Source organism: Chionomys nivalis, chromosome 11 (assembly GCF_950005125.1).
Source record: "Chionomys nivalis chromosome 11, mChiNiv1.1, whole genome shotgun sequence".
Classification (NCBI taxonomy): domain Eukaryota; kingdom Metazoa; phylum Chordata; class Mammalia; order Rodentia; family Cricetidae; genus Chionomys; species Chionomys nivalis.
In genome coordinates, this window is record NC_080096.1 from 20,224,308 (window position 1) to 20,239,657 (window position 15,350).

A 15,350-nucleotide genomic window follows, 5' to 3' on the forward strand; every position below is an offset into this window, starting at 1 on the left:
GCCTCCCGAGTGCTGGGATTAAAGGCATGCGCCACCAACCGCCCGGCTGGGCCAGCCTTTTTTAGGTGCTGAGCTTGGTTTTTTGTTGTTGTTGTTGTTTTGTTTTTCAAGACAGGGTTTCTCTCTAGCTTTGGAGCCTATCCTGGAACTAGCTTTTGTAGACCAGGCCGGCCTCAAACTCACAGAGATCCGCACCTGTCTCCCGAGTGGGATTAAAGGCATGCTGATCTTGTTCTTTAATGAAGGTACCATTTTCAAAATAAATAACTGGGCATGGTCATGCACACCTGCTCTAGTGAGGCAGAAGCAGTCAAGGTAGAGCTCTTAACCTCTGAGCTATCTCTCTAGCCCTGAAAATCTATCTTTAAACTCCTAATATTCTGTGATCAGAACCATAGTGACTCACTATCTGCATAGACACACTAGACCCTCACCCTCTACTACTCTAGGGTATGTGGCAATTTCACACAATTTACACTGTCATTGCAAATGTTACCCTTCTAGGACTGGAGAGACGGCTCAGTGGTTAAGAGCTCTGGTTGCTCTAGTGAAATTGGAAATTCCAAGGACCTACAAGGCAGGTCACAACCATCTGTAACTCCAATTCTAGGGCATCAGGCGCCCTCTTTCGGGCTATTTCAAGCATGGCATGGTGAACATGGTACACAGACATACATGTAATAAGCAAATGTTACCCCTCCTGAATGCTTTTCCCACTTAGATTTGAATTAGAAAGCCTTTTCTAATTTTTTTTTTTTTTTGATTTTTCGAGACAGGGTTTCTCTGTGGCTTTGGAGCCTGTCCTGGCACTAGCTCTTGTAGATCAGGCTGGCCTCGAACTCACAGAGATCCACCTGCCTCTGCCTCCCGAGTGCTGGGATTAAAGGCGTGCGCCACCACCGCCAGGCATATCCTAGCACTCAGGAGGCAGAGGCAGGCGGATCTCTGTGAGTTCCAGGACAGTCTGTTCTACAGAGCGAGTTCCAGGGCTACACAGAGAAACCCTGTCTCAACAAGACAAACAAATCTGTTCCTGAGCCCTACCTACCTACCTAGGCTGAAATCAGATGGCCCTGTATAGGTGACAGTTGGATTTTTCAGCCCTCAGATAGACACTTTGAGAACTAGAACGATCAACCTTGTTTTGCTCCGTACAGATATCACGCACCAGATTTTCCCAAACAAACCAGGATTGTAGTAATCTGCTGGTTGTCAGTCCGTCTGTCCCATTTTGAGTTCTGGAAAAAAAAAAAAAAAACCACTGTAGTGGGTAGAAACTGGTAGCACCCGATCGCACTCCCCGCGCTGGCCGCCAGGGGCCGCCCGGCTCTTTGTTTTCCTTTCTAGTCAGGGTCGCGGCCGGAGGCCCGCAGAGCGCATGCTCGGCAGTTCGCCGCCGGCCGCCGAGCGCCGGAGTTGCTTGTGGCAGTCCCGCACGGAGGTAGGTCGCGGGGATCCCCGGGGACCGGAAGCTGGGAGGGACGCGGGACCGCGTTGGGCCGAGGTCGCCAACCGCGTGGTGTAGCGCGGGGCGAGCTGCACGTGAAGCCGGGCGCGCGAGCTTCGGCCCGCGTGGGCCCCGCCTCGCCCGCGCACGGGCCGCACAGCTCCTTAGCCGCCGCGCTCCGGGCGCGCGCTCCGCCAGGCGGCGGGAGATTCAAACGGCTGGTGCGCGGCGGGCGGGGACGCGCGGGAGGCCGCCGGCAGGGAAGGAGCGGCAGCGTCCACAGACGATCGTCTAGTCTTAACCCCCATCAACCAACCCTGTGTCACCCTATCGCTTGCAGCCTGTCGGTGCCGCGCTGCTCCTGAGCCAGTGGGGAACAATGGTGGCAATGGCGGGCCTCCACGTTCTTTGCGGAGCGCCGGGGCTCCCTGGCGGGACTTGCGTGGTTCCACAGTTAGGGTCTCCTGGGATTAGCAAAGTATGTCCGTGGAACTCGAGCGTTGCTGCTGCCAAGTCTTTGGTCTATCAGAAATTAAGTCCTCCGACCACGTGTGGCCTGGCAGAAGTTGAGGGTATGAAATTCCAAAGCGGAAGCCTTTACCGGGTCGTGGAGGGTGGGGATAGTGACCCGATGGGGCTGACTTTGGGTGGTGAGGTTGTAATATGTTTTGGATAACACGGTCAGATTAATCTAGACATGGGGCACAGCACATGCAACCCCTAAAAGTGTTTGGGGTCACAGATGTCAGTGGTGGAACTTTTGGGGAGGGTCGGAGTGAGCGTGGAGGACACAGAGAAGGTGGATTCACCCGAGAAGAGCATCCTAGTGGTGCTTGGGAAGATGACTCAGACGTGATTCGCCAAGGTCTGGTTGCAGAGTCAGCTAAGAACAGGAGTCCGGTTTGGGTCCCACTAGATCCTCTTAAGCCTTCGTTTTCTTACCTATAAAATGAATGTAATATATCCCAAAGCCAGTAGCTCTATCATCTGCTAGAAGCCGTGGCTCCTCTCTCTAGGGAAAAAACGAGATAGCACTAGGGAGTACCATACCTGCTGGACCTGGTAAGGAACTTCCTGGTGTGAAGTGTACTAGCCCAGTTCCCAGCAGCCCACAGCAGCAGCCTGCACAAACACTGCCTTCTCTCATGGTAGCCTGTCCCACGAAGACATTCTGCAGCCCCTAAGTCTGATTGGGGGGAGGGTCGCAGATACTCCTGACTCCTGGTAGATTGTGTAACCTGGTGTACCTACTCCATTTGACTTGGCAGGTGAGGAAGCAGGCTTGGAGCAGCTCCAGCTCAGGGGGGCTGTCCCCTGGGGCTTCATCTCAGCCATGAATGGCCTGCACACCTATTCCTGCCACGGGGACAAGTCTCAGCCCTTAGAGGGTCCCGCACTGTGACTTATTGGAAGTCGGCTCCTTTCTGGTTTTTATTTCTGAGTCTTGCTCACCCTTCTGGTTTTTAAACCCCTTGAAGATGGATCCTGGGGCGTAAGTGGGAATGCAAGGATGGCGACAGGAGACAGGTGTTTGGGTTTCAGTTTTTATGTGTATGAGTGCATGGCTGTCTGTGTTCCATATGCATGCAGTGGCCCACGGGGGCCAGAAGAGGACATTGGATCTCCTGGGAATGGAGTTACAGGTTGTTGTGAGTAGCCTTGTGGGTTCTGGGCACCAAACCTGGGTCCTCTAGAAGAACAGCAACCAGTGCTGAGCCATCTCTCCAGCCCGGGCTATGTTAAAACAGTCTAGGTCTCATTTTGTAGACCAGGCTGGCCTTGAATTTGTGGAGATCAGAAATCCTGCCTCGACCCACCACGCCCAGCTAGGCTGCCCTTCCCCTGCCTGCCTTCTGGGTTTGCACACTGCCAAGTGCAGCAAGTAGACTTCCTGCAGTGCAGATGGAGAATTGGGGTACCTCAGGATCTCTTCCTCAGCAGTGGCTCCTCGAATTTGTTCAAACTTATCGGACATCCTGAGATCTTGCTGTATAGCCTGGGTTGGTCTTGGTCAGTTTCCTAAGTTCTGGGATTATACAAACAGCACTTTTTTCCCCCTTAAAAAAAGTGAAGGCTGGGTGGTTGTGCACACCTTTAATTTCAGTACTCAGGAGGCAGAGGCCAGGCTAGTCTACAGAGTGAGTGCCAGGACAGCCAGAGAAACCCTGTCAGGGTCCTTTTTCCATCCCTCCTTTGCTGTCTGAATATGGGCGAGGAAACGTCCAGTTCTAAGCGTCAGCTCCCTTGGCCGTGGGTAGAGGGGCAACACTGTCTTCAGCTTTCCTGAGTTGGGTTGAGTTTGTTGTGTGTCGTGTGCACGTGTTCATGTGAATGTGCATGAGGGCCTGACTGTGTGCATGTGGAGGGCAGAGTTTGTCTTCCTTGATTGTGTTGTGCCTTACTTTTGGAGAGGGCATCTCACTGAACCAGGAGTTCACCCATTAGGGTCCACTGGCAGCCAGCGAGCTTCAGAGATGTGTGTACCCCACCACATCCTGGCTTCTCTGCACTAGGGTTGTGGGAGTGTGCTATGCCTAGCGTTGTGTGAGTTCTGGGGTTGGGAACTCAGGTTCACATGCTTGCCCGGCAATCGCTTTACTGACCCCGTCTTCTCCGAAGCCCTTGGTTTGGTTTTTTTTTTTTTTTTTTTTTTTTGGTTTTTCGAGACAGGGTTTCTCTGTGGCTTTGGAGCCTGTCCTGGAACTAGCTCTTGTAGACCAGGCTGGTCTCGAACTCACAGAGATCCGCCTACCTCTGCCTCCCAAGTGCTGGGATTAAAGGCGTGCGCCACCACCGCCCGGCCCTTGGTTTGGTTTTTGAGAAGTAAAAGTTTTTGTACAGCAAAGATTCATGAGTTGTTTTCTAGTTTCTTTGGGAGAGAATGATGGGTTAGGAGGGGAACAAGGGGTGACTTTTGTAATGATCTTACTTTCTTACTAGAATGAATGTAAGCTCCATGTGTACAGGAAGCAGCTTAGCCTCTATCTTTGCATCTTAATCCAACCCCAGGCAATCCTGAATACTTGGGAGATGAGTATATTTGTGTCACTCTTTGACTGCCTGCTGTGTGTGAGGAGCCTCCAGTCCCTGCCTGCTCTGTGCTAGGGACATCCAGTCCCAGCTTCTGTCCACCCTGAGAGGTAGCAGATTGTTAACGGTTGAGCAAACCAGAGCCCTGGAAGATGAATTGAGTTCCAGCGACTCCAAAGAGCAGGCATTTAAGTGTGAGGAGAAGGGTCTCAGAGACGCAGCTAGGAAGGGAGGGGATGCCATTGCTGGGAGAATGGAAATTGTGCAAAGTTCAGAATTGCCACCTCATGACAGAACTGGGCCAGCCACAACCTGCACAGGCTCTGCAGGATCCTGACCTGTTTTTGGTCTCCTCCCTCGGAGTCAGAAGTCTCTGGCCTTGTGTTCACACCTTCTGAGTTGACAGCTGGGAAGCCTGAGGCCCAGGGGTGGCGCTGACTAGACCCCCAGCTGACGCGGAGAAGGGCCTTGAGCAGTTTTCATTCCTGTCAGGTGAAGGACTGGCAAGCCTGCTTAGACTCCAGTAGGTTTCTGTCTCAGTGTCATCTGGGGAACACCCTGAATCACCACTGTCCCACCAGAATTAACATTGAGCAAGCTCTTACTCTTCGACTATTTTTATTTGTTGTTGTTATTATTAATTTATCATTGGCTTTCTTTTTGGTTTTTTGTTTGTTTTTTTCAAGATAGGGTTTCTCTGTAGCTTTAGAGCCTGTTCTGGAACTCCCTCTGTAGACCAGGCTGGCCTCGAATTCACAGAGATCTACCTGCCTCTGCCCCCCTAGTACTGAAAGAAAGGTGTGCGCTATCACCGACTGGCCATGTTTGTTTTTTTAAGATTGGGTCTTTCTATATAGCCCTGCCTGTTCTGGAGCTCACTGTGTAGACCAGGCTGGCTAGTCCGCCTGCCTCTGCCACCTGAGTGCTGCGATTAAGACCCGTCACTCCCAGCTCTATCTGTCTATTTGTTTTGTTTTGTTTTTTCGGGACAGGGTTGTTTTGGTTTTTTTTGGGGGGGGGGGTCTGGCTTTCCTGCAACTCATTACGGAGATCACACTGGCCTCAAACTCAGACCTACCTGACTGCCTCCCGAATGCTGGGACTAAAGGTGTACACCCAGCCCAGCTTAATTTTAATTTGATTTAATTTTAATTAAAACTGGGGTGAAATCCAGAGCCTCAGAAATGATAAAAGAGCACTCTGACATTAAGCCACACCCCAGCAGTGTGATGTCATTTAAACCTACGTGTCTGCCACTCCCGGGAAGCACGGGTCTGTAAACTCAGCTCAGGTGTGGCCCTGAAGGAGAGGAGCTCAAGGCAATTGGAAGCTACACTGCACCCTGTTTCAAAAGAACAGGTAGTAACAGATTGGTGGTGCTCGGGAGGCAGAGGCAGGCGGATCTCTGTGAGTTCGAGGCCAACCTGGTCTACAGGGCGAGTTACAGGACAGCCAGGGATACACAGAGAAACCCTGTCTCGAAAAACAAAACAACCCCCCCACAACCAAAAAAAAAAAAAAAAAACAAAAAAATTAGTTAATGCCAAGCTAAAATGGAGACCAGGCAGCTCTTTAGACTGCTCGCTTTGGGTGTGGGGTGTTGATTTTGTTTTATGTGGTTCGTTGTTTCACTTTATTTGGAGATTCAGTCTCCCTGTGTAGCCCTGGCTGGCCCGGAATTAACTGTCTAGACCAGAGATCCGCCTGCCTCTGCCTTCTGATTGAGCGCTAGGGTTAAGAGCATAAAGCACCTGTTTCCGTTGTTTCTGTGTGTTTGAGACTGGCTGGCCTGGGTTGTGGATGCTGCAATGCTGGGGTCATGCGTGGGCACCACACCTGGCTTCTGTCTGCTCTTTGTCACAAGGAGCATCTTTCTATTCAATAGATTTGTCTCTAAAAATGTCACTTTTGATGGCTTCCTACCATTTCATCATGTATATTCTACCTATGTAGCCAGTTGACTCCTCCCGCCCACACATTCCTAGTGCTGAGAGTACAGACATGTGCCACCAGGCCCAGTTTATGTAGTGCTGTGTTTGAACCAGGATCAGACATGAAGCTTAGGCATTTTCTCACCAGGCTGGGTATATCCCCAGCCCTTAGTCTACTGCTATTAATTGAATGATTTGCTCCTCCCTCACCTCCCACCCCCATGTTACCAGCAGTAGAGAATATTTGTGAGCTCAGTTATTATCCACTCAGCAGTTCTAGGGTAGATGCTGGGGAGGGGGTGTTAACTTCTGGGTGACTCCTTACTTTTTAGGGTTTTTGGGGTTTTGGTTTTTTTGAGACAGGGTTTCTCTGTGAAACCATCCTGGCTGTCCTGGAACTCACTCTGTAGACCAAGCGGGCCTCGAACCTACAGAGATCCACTTGCCTCTGCTTCCTGAGTGCTGGGATTAAAGGCGTGCACCACCACCCCCTGGCACTGTTTTTGATAAATATTATATAGAAAGATGTTTGTGATTCTGACATGTAGTATTTGGCTGGGCTTTTCAGGACAGGAAGATGCCACCCAAGCGCATAGCTAAGAGAAGGTCACCCCCAGAAGATGCCATCCCCAAAAGCAAGAAGGTGAAAGGTAAGCTAGCCTTGGTCCCTTCCTGGCTCTGAGAGGTCTCAGAACAAACAGTAAACTCTCTGGGTCCATGCTCCTTCCTCCCTGGCTGGAAGCTCTGAGGGGCTTAGATGTCTAGGGACCCCTGCTCAGCGGAGGTCCTCGTTCATCTCCCCCAGTCCGACCCTGTAGCAGTCAGCAGAGAGGCATAAACCGAGGCCTGTCAGAGAACACTTGGAGCAGTGTTGTCAGAAAAAGAAAACCCCAGATCCTAGGACTTGGCCCTAGGCAAATGCATTATGGTTTGTTCTCTCTACGATACTTTGATTTCCTCCCCCTGATAGTGGGGAAAGTCCTTGGCCTTAGGACCATTTGCTCTGACCTGACTGCTTGAAAGCCTGAGGCTCTTGGATCTGCTGTGCTTTCAGAGTTGGGTCAGGTCCTACCTCTGCCACTTTCTGGCTGAGCTAATCTGGCTGAGGGTGAGTTTCCCTTGGTAGAATGGAGATGAGACTCCACCAGCCTGTCTGAGTCATTGAGGATCAGATGAGGTGATGTCCCGACTTCGTTTGAGGGACCTGTCCTATAATTTTTCTCTCCTACAACCCCAGAGTGTGGTGAAGACAAGAGAAATTGACCCCTAGCGTGGGAGGGAGGAGCGTAGACACATGCTCAGACAGTGTCTGTTTTTTGCAGACCCTCGTAACCGCGGTCCTGCCGCCCGCTCCCGCCAAGGTGCCTGTGGGCCAAACCCAACTGACCCGAAAACCCAACCAGATGGCTCCCTGCCTGGTGCAGCCTCTGTGCATCCGCAGTGGCCCTGGCAGCTGAGGCCACACCCTTGGGGAAGGGACTGGATGCCATTGACTGAAGGGCTGTGGCAGGTTTCCATTGGCTGCCAGAAGGCTTTGCACTACCCACTGGTTGGCCCACATCTCTCTGCAAATGCACCTGTGGGTTCTTACTGTGCCTTCCTGTTCCTCTGAAGCTGTCACTGTGCTGCTCATGCTGGCAAAAGGGGTAGTCTCCTTTCCTCCTGTGTTTGGGAATTGGAAATCTGGTCTGAGGGTGGAGGGCCATTCAGATAGAGGCTGTTAAGTGCTGTAACCCAGGAAGTTGCCCTGTGTTCATTGCAAACTCTGCTAATTAACTTTATGAGCCTGAGTAGGCTCTGATCCATGTCCTGTAAAAAACAGAACAGTGTCTTCTACTTTGGATGTTTGCTTGAGACAGAATAGTCCTGGCTGTCCTGGAACTCACTATGTAACCCAGGCCGGCATTGAACTCCCAGAGATTTTGCTGCCTCTGCCTTCAAGTGCTGGGATTAAAGGCTTGCGCCACCACCTGGCAACAGCTAGGGGTCTTCTAAATATGGGAGGTCTGCAGAGCCAGCTAATGTTGGTAAAGCAAGCAGTCAGTGAAAGGTTGGCACTATGGGTGCACATCTGTGGCATGGTCTCGGCAGAAGACTATCTTGTAGCCTCACTGCCCATGTGCCCTGCCCACCGACATCCATTTCACTGTGAGAGAATGTCGGCTTGGGTTTTAATCCTCACAAACCCTATGAGACAGATCCCCTCGTCATCCTCGTTCACAGATGAGGACGCTTAGGTCTTTCTTATCTCTAGCCTGTTGGCAGAGCAAGGGCTTGAACCCCAGGTCATCACAGTCCCAGAGCCCATGCTGTGCCCTCTGCTGCCTTCATCCTGCACACTCAGGGGCCGTCTTCTCCAATCTTCAGTCTCACACAGGTCCCACAACACAGAACCAGGCTTGGTGCTGACACTGGGCCAGGGCGACGTGGGCCAGCTGGGGCTGGGTGAGAGTGTGCTGGAGAGGAAGAAGCCGGCCTTGGTACCCCTTCTACAAGATGTTGTGCAGGCTGAGGCCGGGGGCATGCACACTGTGTGTCTGAGCCAAAGTGGCCAGGTAGGTCAGAGGGTTGGACTGGTTGGATAGGGCCTGGGTACAAGGGTGTGGGGCAGGACCTGGCTATAGAAGCAAGGAGCGGCCTAAATGAGTAGGCCACAGAAGCAGACTTTGTGCTGATACCACTCCCTGGGTACAGGTCTACTCCTTCGGCTGCAATGATGAGGGTGCCCTGGGAAGGGACACATCTGTCGAGGGCTCAGAGATGGTCCCTGGGAAAGTGGAACTGCAGGAGAAGGTGGTACAAGTGTCAGCAGGAGACAGTCACACAGCAGCCCTTACCGAAGATGGCCGTGTCTTCCTCTGGGGCTCTTTCCGGGTAAGACTGGGTCTGAAGAATTGGGGGTGGGGGCCAGCAGGCAAAATTAACACAGGATACCCAATAGTTCATGACAGTTTCTTTGTGTAGCCCTGGCTTGTAGATCAGGTTAGCCTCAAACTCAGGGAGATCTGCCTGCCTCTGCTTCCCACAATGCTAGGATTAAAGGCTTGCGCCACCACCTCCTTATTTATTGTAAACATTTTTATAGAGAACTTGTCAACACAGAAATACTCAGAATAGTGTATTGCACCTCTATCTTCTTGCCCTGCTGCTTCAACAATTAATTGGCTTTAGGCAGATTTGTTTGTCTCTGCTCAGGTTTTTATCCTCGCTTGCTTGCACAGTTCCCAGACTGGGGACACTGTCAGTCTTGAGGATGTCCATATGTGGCCGGGAGCCTGCCTGTCTCACTGTCCACATGTGCTGCCACTCCCGTCCTTTACCAGGCAACTGCCATGGCCTCAGCAAGCCTGGGCTTGCCCGTTACAGTCTCTGTCCCTCCTTTGTAGGACAATAATGGTGTGATTGGGTTGTTGGAGCCCATGAAGAAAAGCTTGGTGCCTGTTCAAGTGCAGCTGGACGCACCTGTGGTAAAGGTAGCCTCGGGTGAGTGTTGGGTGCACTGGGCTGGAGCGAGGACAGTTCGGCCTTGGTTCTTACAGAAAAGCCCTTCATCTTCTGCCTTCCTCTTGTCTTCAGGGAACGACCACTTGGTGATGCTGACAACTGATGGAGACCTCTACACCTTGGGTTGTGGGGAGCAGGGTCAGCTGGGGCGTGTTCCTGAGCTATTTGCTAACCGAGGTGGCCGCCAGGGCCTTGGTAAGTGGCTTTGGTACCTCCAGTGGGATGATTTGGTAAACCATCCCCTGGCAGAAGTAAAAATTGGGAATGTAGCTGGAGATTCTCATCTCGCCTGATCTCCCAGTTGCTTCTAAAATAACCACCCAGGGGTTTACTAGTAATTACATACTGTTTGACCTATTGGCTCGGGTTATTATTAACTTGTTCTTACATCTTAGATTAACCCATTTCTATTTGTTTGACCATGAGGCTTGTGGCTTGTTGTCTCACGTCTTGCTTCTATGGTGTCTGCTGGCGTCTCCTTCAACTCTGCCTTTTTCCCTGTATTCAGTTTGACTTTTCCCTCCTAACTGTAATCTGGAAACAGCTTCTTTATTAACCATTGGTAATAAAACATATTGACAGCATACAGAGGGGCATCCCACATCACAGATGGGATTCTGTTGAGGGTCCTGTCCTGTGCACTTGCAGTGTTCCTTAAGAACTCAGACTGGGCAGTGGTGGCACACGCCTTTAGTCCTAGCACTTGAGAGGGCAGAGATAGAAAGACCTGTGAGTTCAAGGCTAGCCTGGTCTACAGAGCAAGTTCCAGGAAAGCCAGGGCTACACAGAAACACTACCCACTACCTCAAAAAAAAAAAGCAAAAATGCTTTAAGGTGGAATGGTTGGTGGCAGACACCTTTAATCCTATCAGTCAGCAAGCAGAGGAATGTGGATCTCTGAGTTTGAGGCCAGCCTGGTATACATAGTTCTAGGCCAGCCAGTAAATAATGAGACCCTCTCAAAAAGGGTGGGGGCTGGAGAGATGGCTCAGTGAATAAGAGCACTAACTGCTCTTCCAGAGGACCTAGGTTCAATTCTCAGCACCCACATGACAGCTCACAACTGTATGTAACTCCAGTTCCCAGTTCCAGGGGAATCTGACACCTTCATACCAATGTGCATAAAATAAATTTAAATTATTTTACACAGGGGGATGTGGAGACCCTTAGACTTTGGAGGCTGTCTTCTTATCTCTAACTCCCCACCCCACTTCTGTTGGCTACTGTGAAGAGAGAAGTGACTTAATCAGGAAGATTCCTGGCACTCAAGTTCCGCTTAAGCTTTTCTTCTTGTGACTGTTAAAAATGTGAACCGGCAGAGCCGGGCGGTGGTGGCGCACGCCTTTAATCCCAGCACTTGGGAGGCGGAGGCAGGCGGATCTCTGTGAGTTCGAGACCAGCCTGGTCTACAAGAGCTAGTTCCAGGACAGGCTCCAAAACCACAGAGAAACCCTGTCTCGAAAAACACCAAAAAAAAAAAAAAAAATGTGAACCGGCAGCCGGGCGGTGGTAGCACATGCCTTTAGGACCAGGGCTGCTACACAGAGAAACTCTGTCTCAAAAAACCAAAAAGAAAAAGAACATTGGCTCTGCATTTTCACTCCATTGGTCTAAGTTACCTCTTCTGTAACAAGAATGGCCCTGCTCGACTTCTTGGACTTTTGTGGAAGAGAAAACCCCCTGGGTCTGTCATTGATCCTGTCTTCCTCTTTCCTGACAGAGCGACTCCTGGTCCCCAAGTGTGTGCTGCTGAAATCCAGGGGGAGTCGGGGCCGTGTGCGCTTCCAGGATGCCTTCTGTGGTGCCTATTTCACTTTTGCCATCTCCCGTGAGGGCCATGTCTATGGCTTTGGCCTCTCCAACTATCACCAGCTTGGTAAGTACTGGCCATAGCATCAGGCTGCACTCGACCTTGTTCCAGCTCTAGCTTTTGAACTTTGCTTTTGCTTTGTGGGGTACCTGATCCCTTAGAGCTATGGTGTAAGGTGGCATTTCTGGGGAAGGGTGGGTGTGGCCTTTCTGAGGACGACAGTGATGGAAGCTTCTGGAACACCTTCACCCTTGACAACAGGAACTCCAGGCACTGGATCTTGCTTCATTCCTCAGAACTTGACATCCTTTAAGAATTCCACCAAGTCCTGGGTGGGCTTCTCAGGTGGCCAGCACCATACAGTCTGCATGGATTCGGAAGGTAGGTTGCCCAAGTCCTTCTGCATGGGACACAGTCATCCCTGACACAGCCAGCATCCTAGGATTATGATTTGGGCCAGACATAGATTGCATCTGTGAGGGTTTCCTGGTACTTCAGAGTGGGAGCACCCTGGGGGTTTGTGTAGAGCATCTTCTAGCTCCCACCCCCAGATGGAGAAAAGGCCCTGAGACTTCACCATCTGAGATCTGACCCTCAAGAGCATGGGGATTCAGTCAGTGTGCTGTCTGTTTTACTTGGAATATGTCTCTGCTGATACTTACCTTCTCCTTATCCCACAGGAAAAGCATACAGCCTGGGCAGAGCTGAGTATGGGCGGCTAGGCCTTGGGGAGGGTGCTGAGGAGAAGAGTATACCCACCCTCATTTCCCGACTGCCTGTCGTCTCCTCAGTGGCCTGTGGGGCTTCTGTGGGCTATGCTGTGTCCAAGGATGGTGAGTGGGGCTCCTCAGATCTGGTATGGTTGGAGCCTGGGGAGCACGATTCCTAGCATATTCCTCAGGTTGTCTTGGAGATGACTCTGCTTTGCCACTGACTCTCAGGAACCCTGGAGTATTTTTGCTATTTTGTTTTGGCGTTTTGACTTTGAGACGGGGTCTCTCTCACCGTGTAGACCAGGCTGGCCTGGAACTCAGAGATTTGCCTTCCCTGTCTCTGCCTCCGGCTTGAGTGGAACGGGTGTTGAGATCACAGGCATGTGCCATCATGCTGGACTTAATGTAATGAGTCTTTTTCTACCCTGCCAGCCAGTTCTCAAATAATGGCACAGACACTTTTTATTAATTATGAAAGCTTGGCCTATAGCTTAGGCTTGTTTCTAACTAGCTGTTATAACCTAAATTTACCCATTAATAGTCTGCATTCTTTTTTTTTTTTTTTTTTTTTTTTTGGAGTAATAGTCTGCATTCTTTTTTTTTCTTTTTTTTTTGCTCTGGAGTAGGGAGAATGCAGTGGGGGAGCAGTCTCTTCAGCTCTTCCAAGCTCCTTTGAACTCTTGGGCTGGGGCCTTGCCAGACTGCTATTGGTCAAGGCCACGTATCTCTTGGTATGGCAAGGCAGGCCTGGGGATCTCAAAGACAGCTGCCTCTTTTTCTATCCCTTCTAGGTCGTGTTTTTGCCTGGGGCATGGGCACCAACTACCAGCTGGGAACTGGGCAAGATGAAGATGTCTGGAGCCCTGTGGAAATGACTGGCAAGCAGCTAGAGAACCGTGTGGTCTTAAGTGTGTCCAGCGGGGGCCAGCACACAGTCTTATTAGTTAAGGACAAGGAACAGAGCTGATGAAGTCTTTGTGGGCCTGGCTTCTGGCCCCCGATCCAGCTTCACAGAACAGGAAAACGGCCAGCGACAGATTCCAGAAGGCCCCTCCAGCCCCGACAGCTATCGTCTCCTGTCTTTTCCCATCACCACAGCAGAGCCCTTTTCTTCTGTTTCGTCCTCTTTTTCATCCTGGGACTTGCAGGATGAGGGAGGATGGGAAGGGGGTCTCGGAAGGAACTTTGCTTACCCTAGACTTACGTCATTAGACCTTTCCCTTCACTGCTCTGCCTCCTGTGGTCGTCGTAGGCCCATTGCCTGCAGAGCCCAAAACTTCCTGCCCACACTCTGAAAAGTTGGGAACTCCATCAAGCCCCCCTTCCCCTGTGCCACTTTTTATTCCTGCCACTAGCTTACAAGGAGACAGGTGGTGGCACAGTGTCAGATCCAGTTGTCATGGACCATGCCTGGGGAGATCTGGACAAAGGCTTTACAAGGCTGTGGGTGACCCTAAGCCAAAGATCTGCCTCTAAACAGGTGTCTGTGGGCAAAAACAGTGACCCATTTGAAAAAAAAAATCCAACTAGCTTGCCCAAAAGCACAAAGCACCCACTGTGTCTTGGGCATTGCCTGTGCATTCCCCATCCAGTCAGCCTCTCTGTCCCAGAGGACTGGAAAGCCTTGCTGGGGCTCTGCTAAGCAGTCAAGGCAGGGTATTGTGCAGGGGTGGGGTTGGAGGCCAAAGCTTGGAGGGGCGGAGGCTGGTCCTATGAAAAGGAGGTAACAGTGGCTGAGAAGATAGTTTTGATTTTTTTTAATTATAAAATATTTTGGAGGGGGGAGTGAAATCTTTTAACACTTTGAATAAATTTAGAGTTTTTTAAAGTGGGCTCTTTGTTTTATTCAGGTTCCCTGGGGTTGTTTTGTTGTCTTAAAAGGAGCACCTGCCATGTGCCAGGCATAATGAAGAGGGCAGGGTAGCATGCCTGTGGGCCAGTTGTCAAGGCTGTGGCCAACACAGCTGTGCGCTTCCATGTGCTTGCTGGGAATTGACCCCGGGTCCTCTGGAAGAACCGTTGAGCCATCTCCAGGCCCTGGGATGGGAAAGTATTTTTGTTTTGTTTTTGGCAGGAATTTACTGTGTCCCTGGCTGGTCTGGAACTCACTAGCTTTGAACTCACAAAGATCTGCCTGCCTCTGCCTCCTGAGTGCTGGGATTAAAGGTGTACCACCAGGCTCCTGATTTACTGGACTGCTTGCATTTTTGACAGTTGGTGTCTTTGCTTAAAACTTGGGTGCTCTGCCGGGCGGTGGTGGCGCACGCCTTTAATCCCAGCACTCGGGAGGCAGAGGCAGGCGGATCTCTGTGAGTTCGAGACCAGCCTGGTCTACAAGAGCTAGTTCCAGGACAGGCTCCAAAGCCACAGAGAAACCCTGTCTCGAAAAACCAAAAAAAAAAAAAAAAAAAAAAAAGAATCAGAAGCACAAAACTTGGGTGCTCTGTGGTAAACTTCTGGGAAATGCTATACACACATGTCCACATACACAAATAGGAAACCTAGAACAGACTGAATTAGATATCACCAAAATCAGCCTTGGACCCAGACCCATGGCAGAAGGGAACATGAAATTTGGAGACCCATAGTTGGCTTGGGGATGGAAGGGCCTTAGGGCTTCTTCAGGCACTCAGGGTGGCCTTCATTGTCAGAACTGATTGCAAGGCACAGGGGCTTCCTATTTCTTAATTTTTTGTTTTGTTTTTTGAGACAGTTTGTGTAGCCCTGCTTTCCTGGAACTCTGTAGGCCAGACTGGCCTCAAATTCAAAATGATCCATCCATTTGCCTCTGCCACCGGAGTGCTGGGGTCAAAGACATGCGCTACCACCCACTTTCTCCTGAGCTGGATACCAACCTTATGTTGAAGCCTGGCAGGGAGCTCTCAAAAACCAAGTCTAATAAACTGAGCAGTGGT

The 15,350-nt window shown here is 50.8% G+C and overlaps 1 protein-coding gene across 5 annotated transcripts; it reads left to right on the plus strand.

The window, feature by feature from the left end:
* Nucleotides 1-1,402: 1,402 nt before the first annotated feature.
* On the plus strand, nucleotides 1,403-14,212 carry Rcc1 (regulator of chromosome condensation 1). Of its 5 annotated transcripts, none has more exons than XM_057784228.1 (11): nucleotides 1,403-1,441; nucleotides 6,977-7,058; nucleotides 7,731-7,769; nucleotides 8,776-8,963; nucleotides 9,103-9,282; nucleotides 9,795-9,891; nucleotides 9,985-10,107; nucleotides 11,633-11,788; nucleotides 11,984-12,103; nucleotides 12,403-12,555; nucleotides 13,227-14,212. In XM_057784228.1, exons 2-11 carry the CDS (start codon nucleotides 6,986-6,988, stop codon nucleotides 13,400-13,402), a joined length of 1,305 nt encoding a protein of 434 aa, XP_057640211.1. In that variant the 5' UTR covers nucleotides 1,403-1,441; nucleotides 6,977-6,985; the 3' UTR covers nucleotides 13,403-14,212. The 5 variants fall into 5 exon arrangements, with proteins under 5 accessions (XP_057640211.1, XP_057640214.1, XP_057640212.1 ...); XM_057784229.1 differs by lacking the exon at nucleotides 1,403-1,441 and adding an exon at nucleotides 2,894-2,939; XM_057784227.1 differs by lacking the exon at nucleotides 1,403-1,441 and adding an exon at nucleotides 3,076-3,096.
* The last annotated feature ends 1,138 nt before the right edge of the window (nucleotides 14,213-15,350 follow it).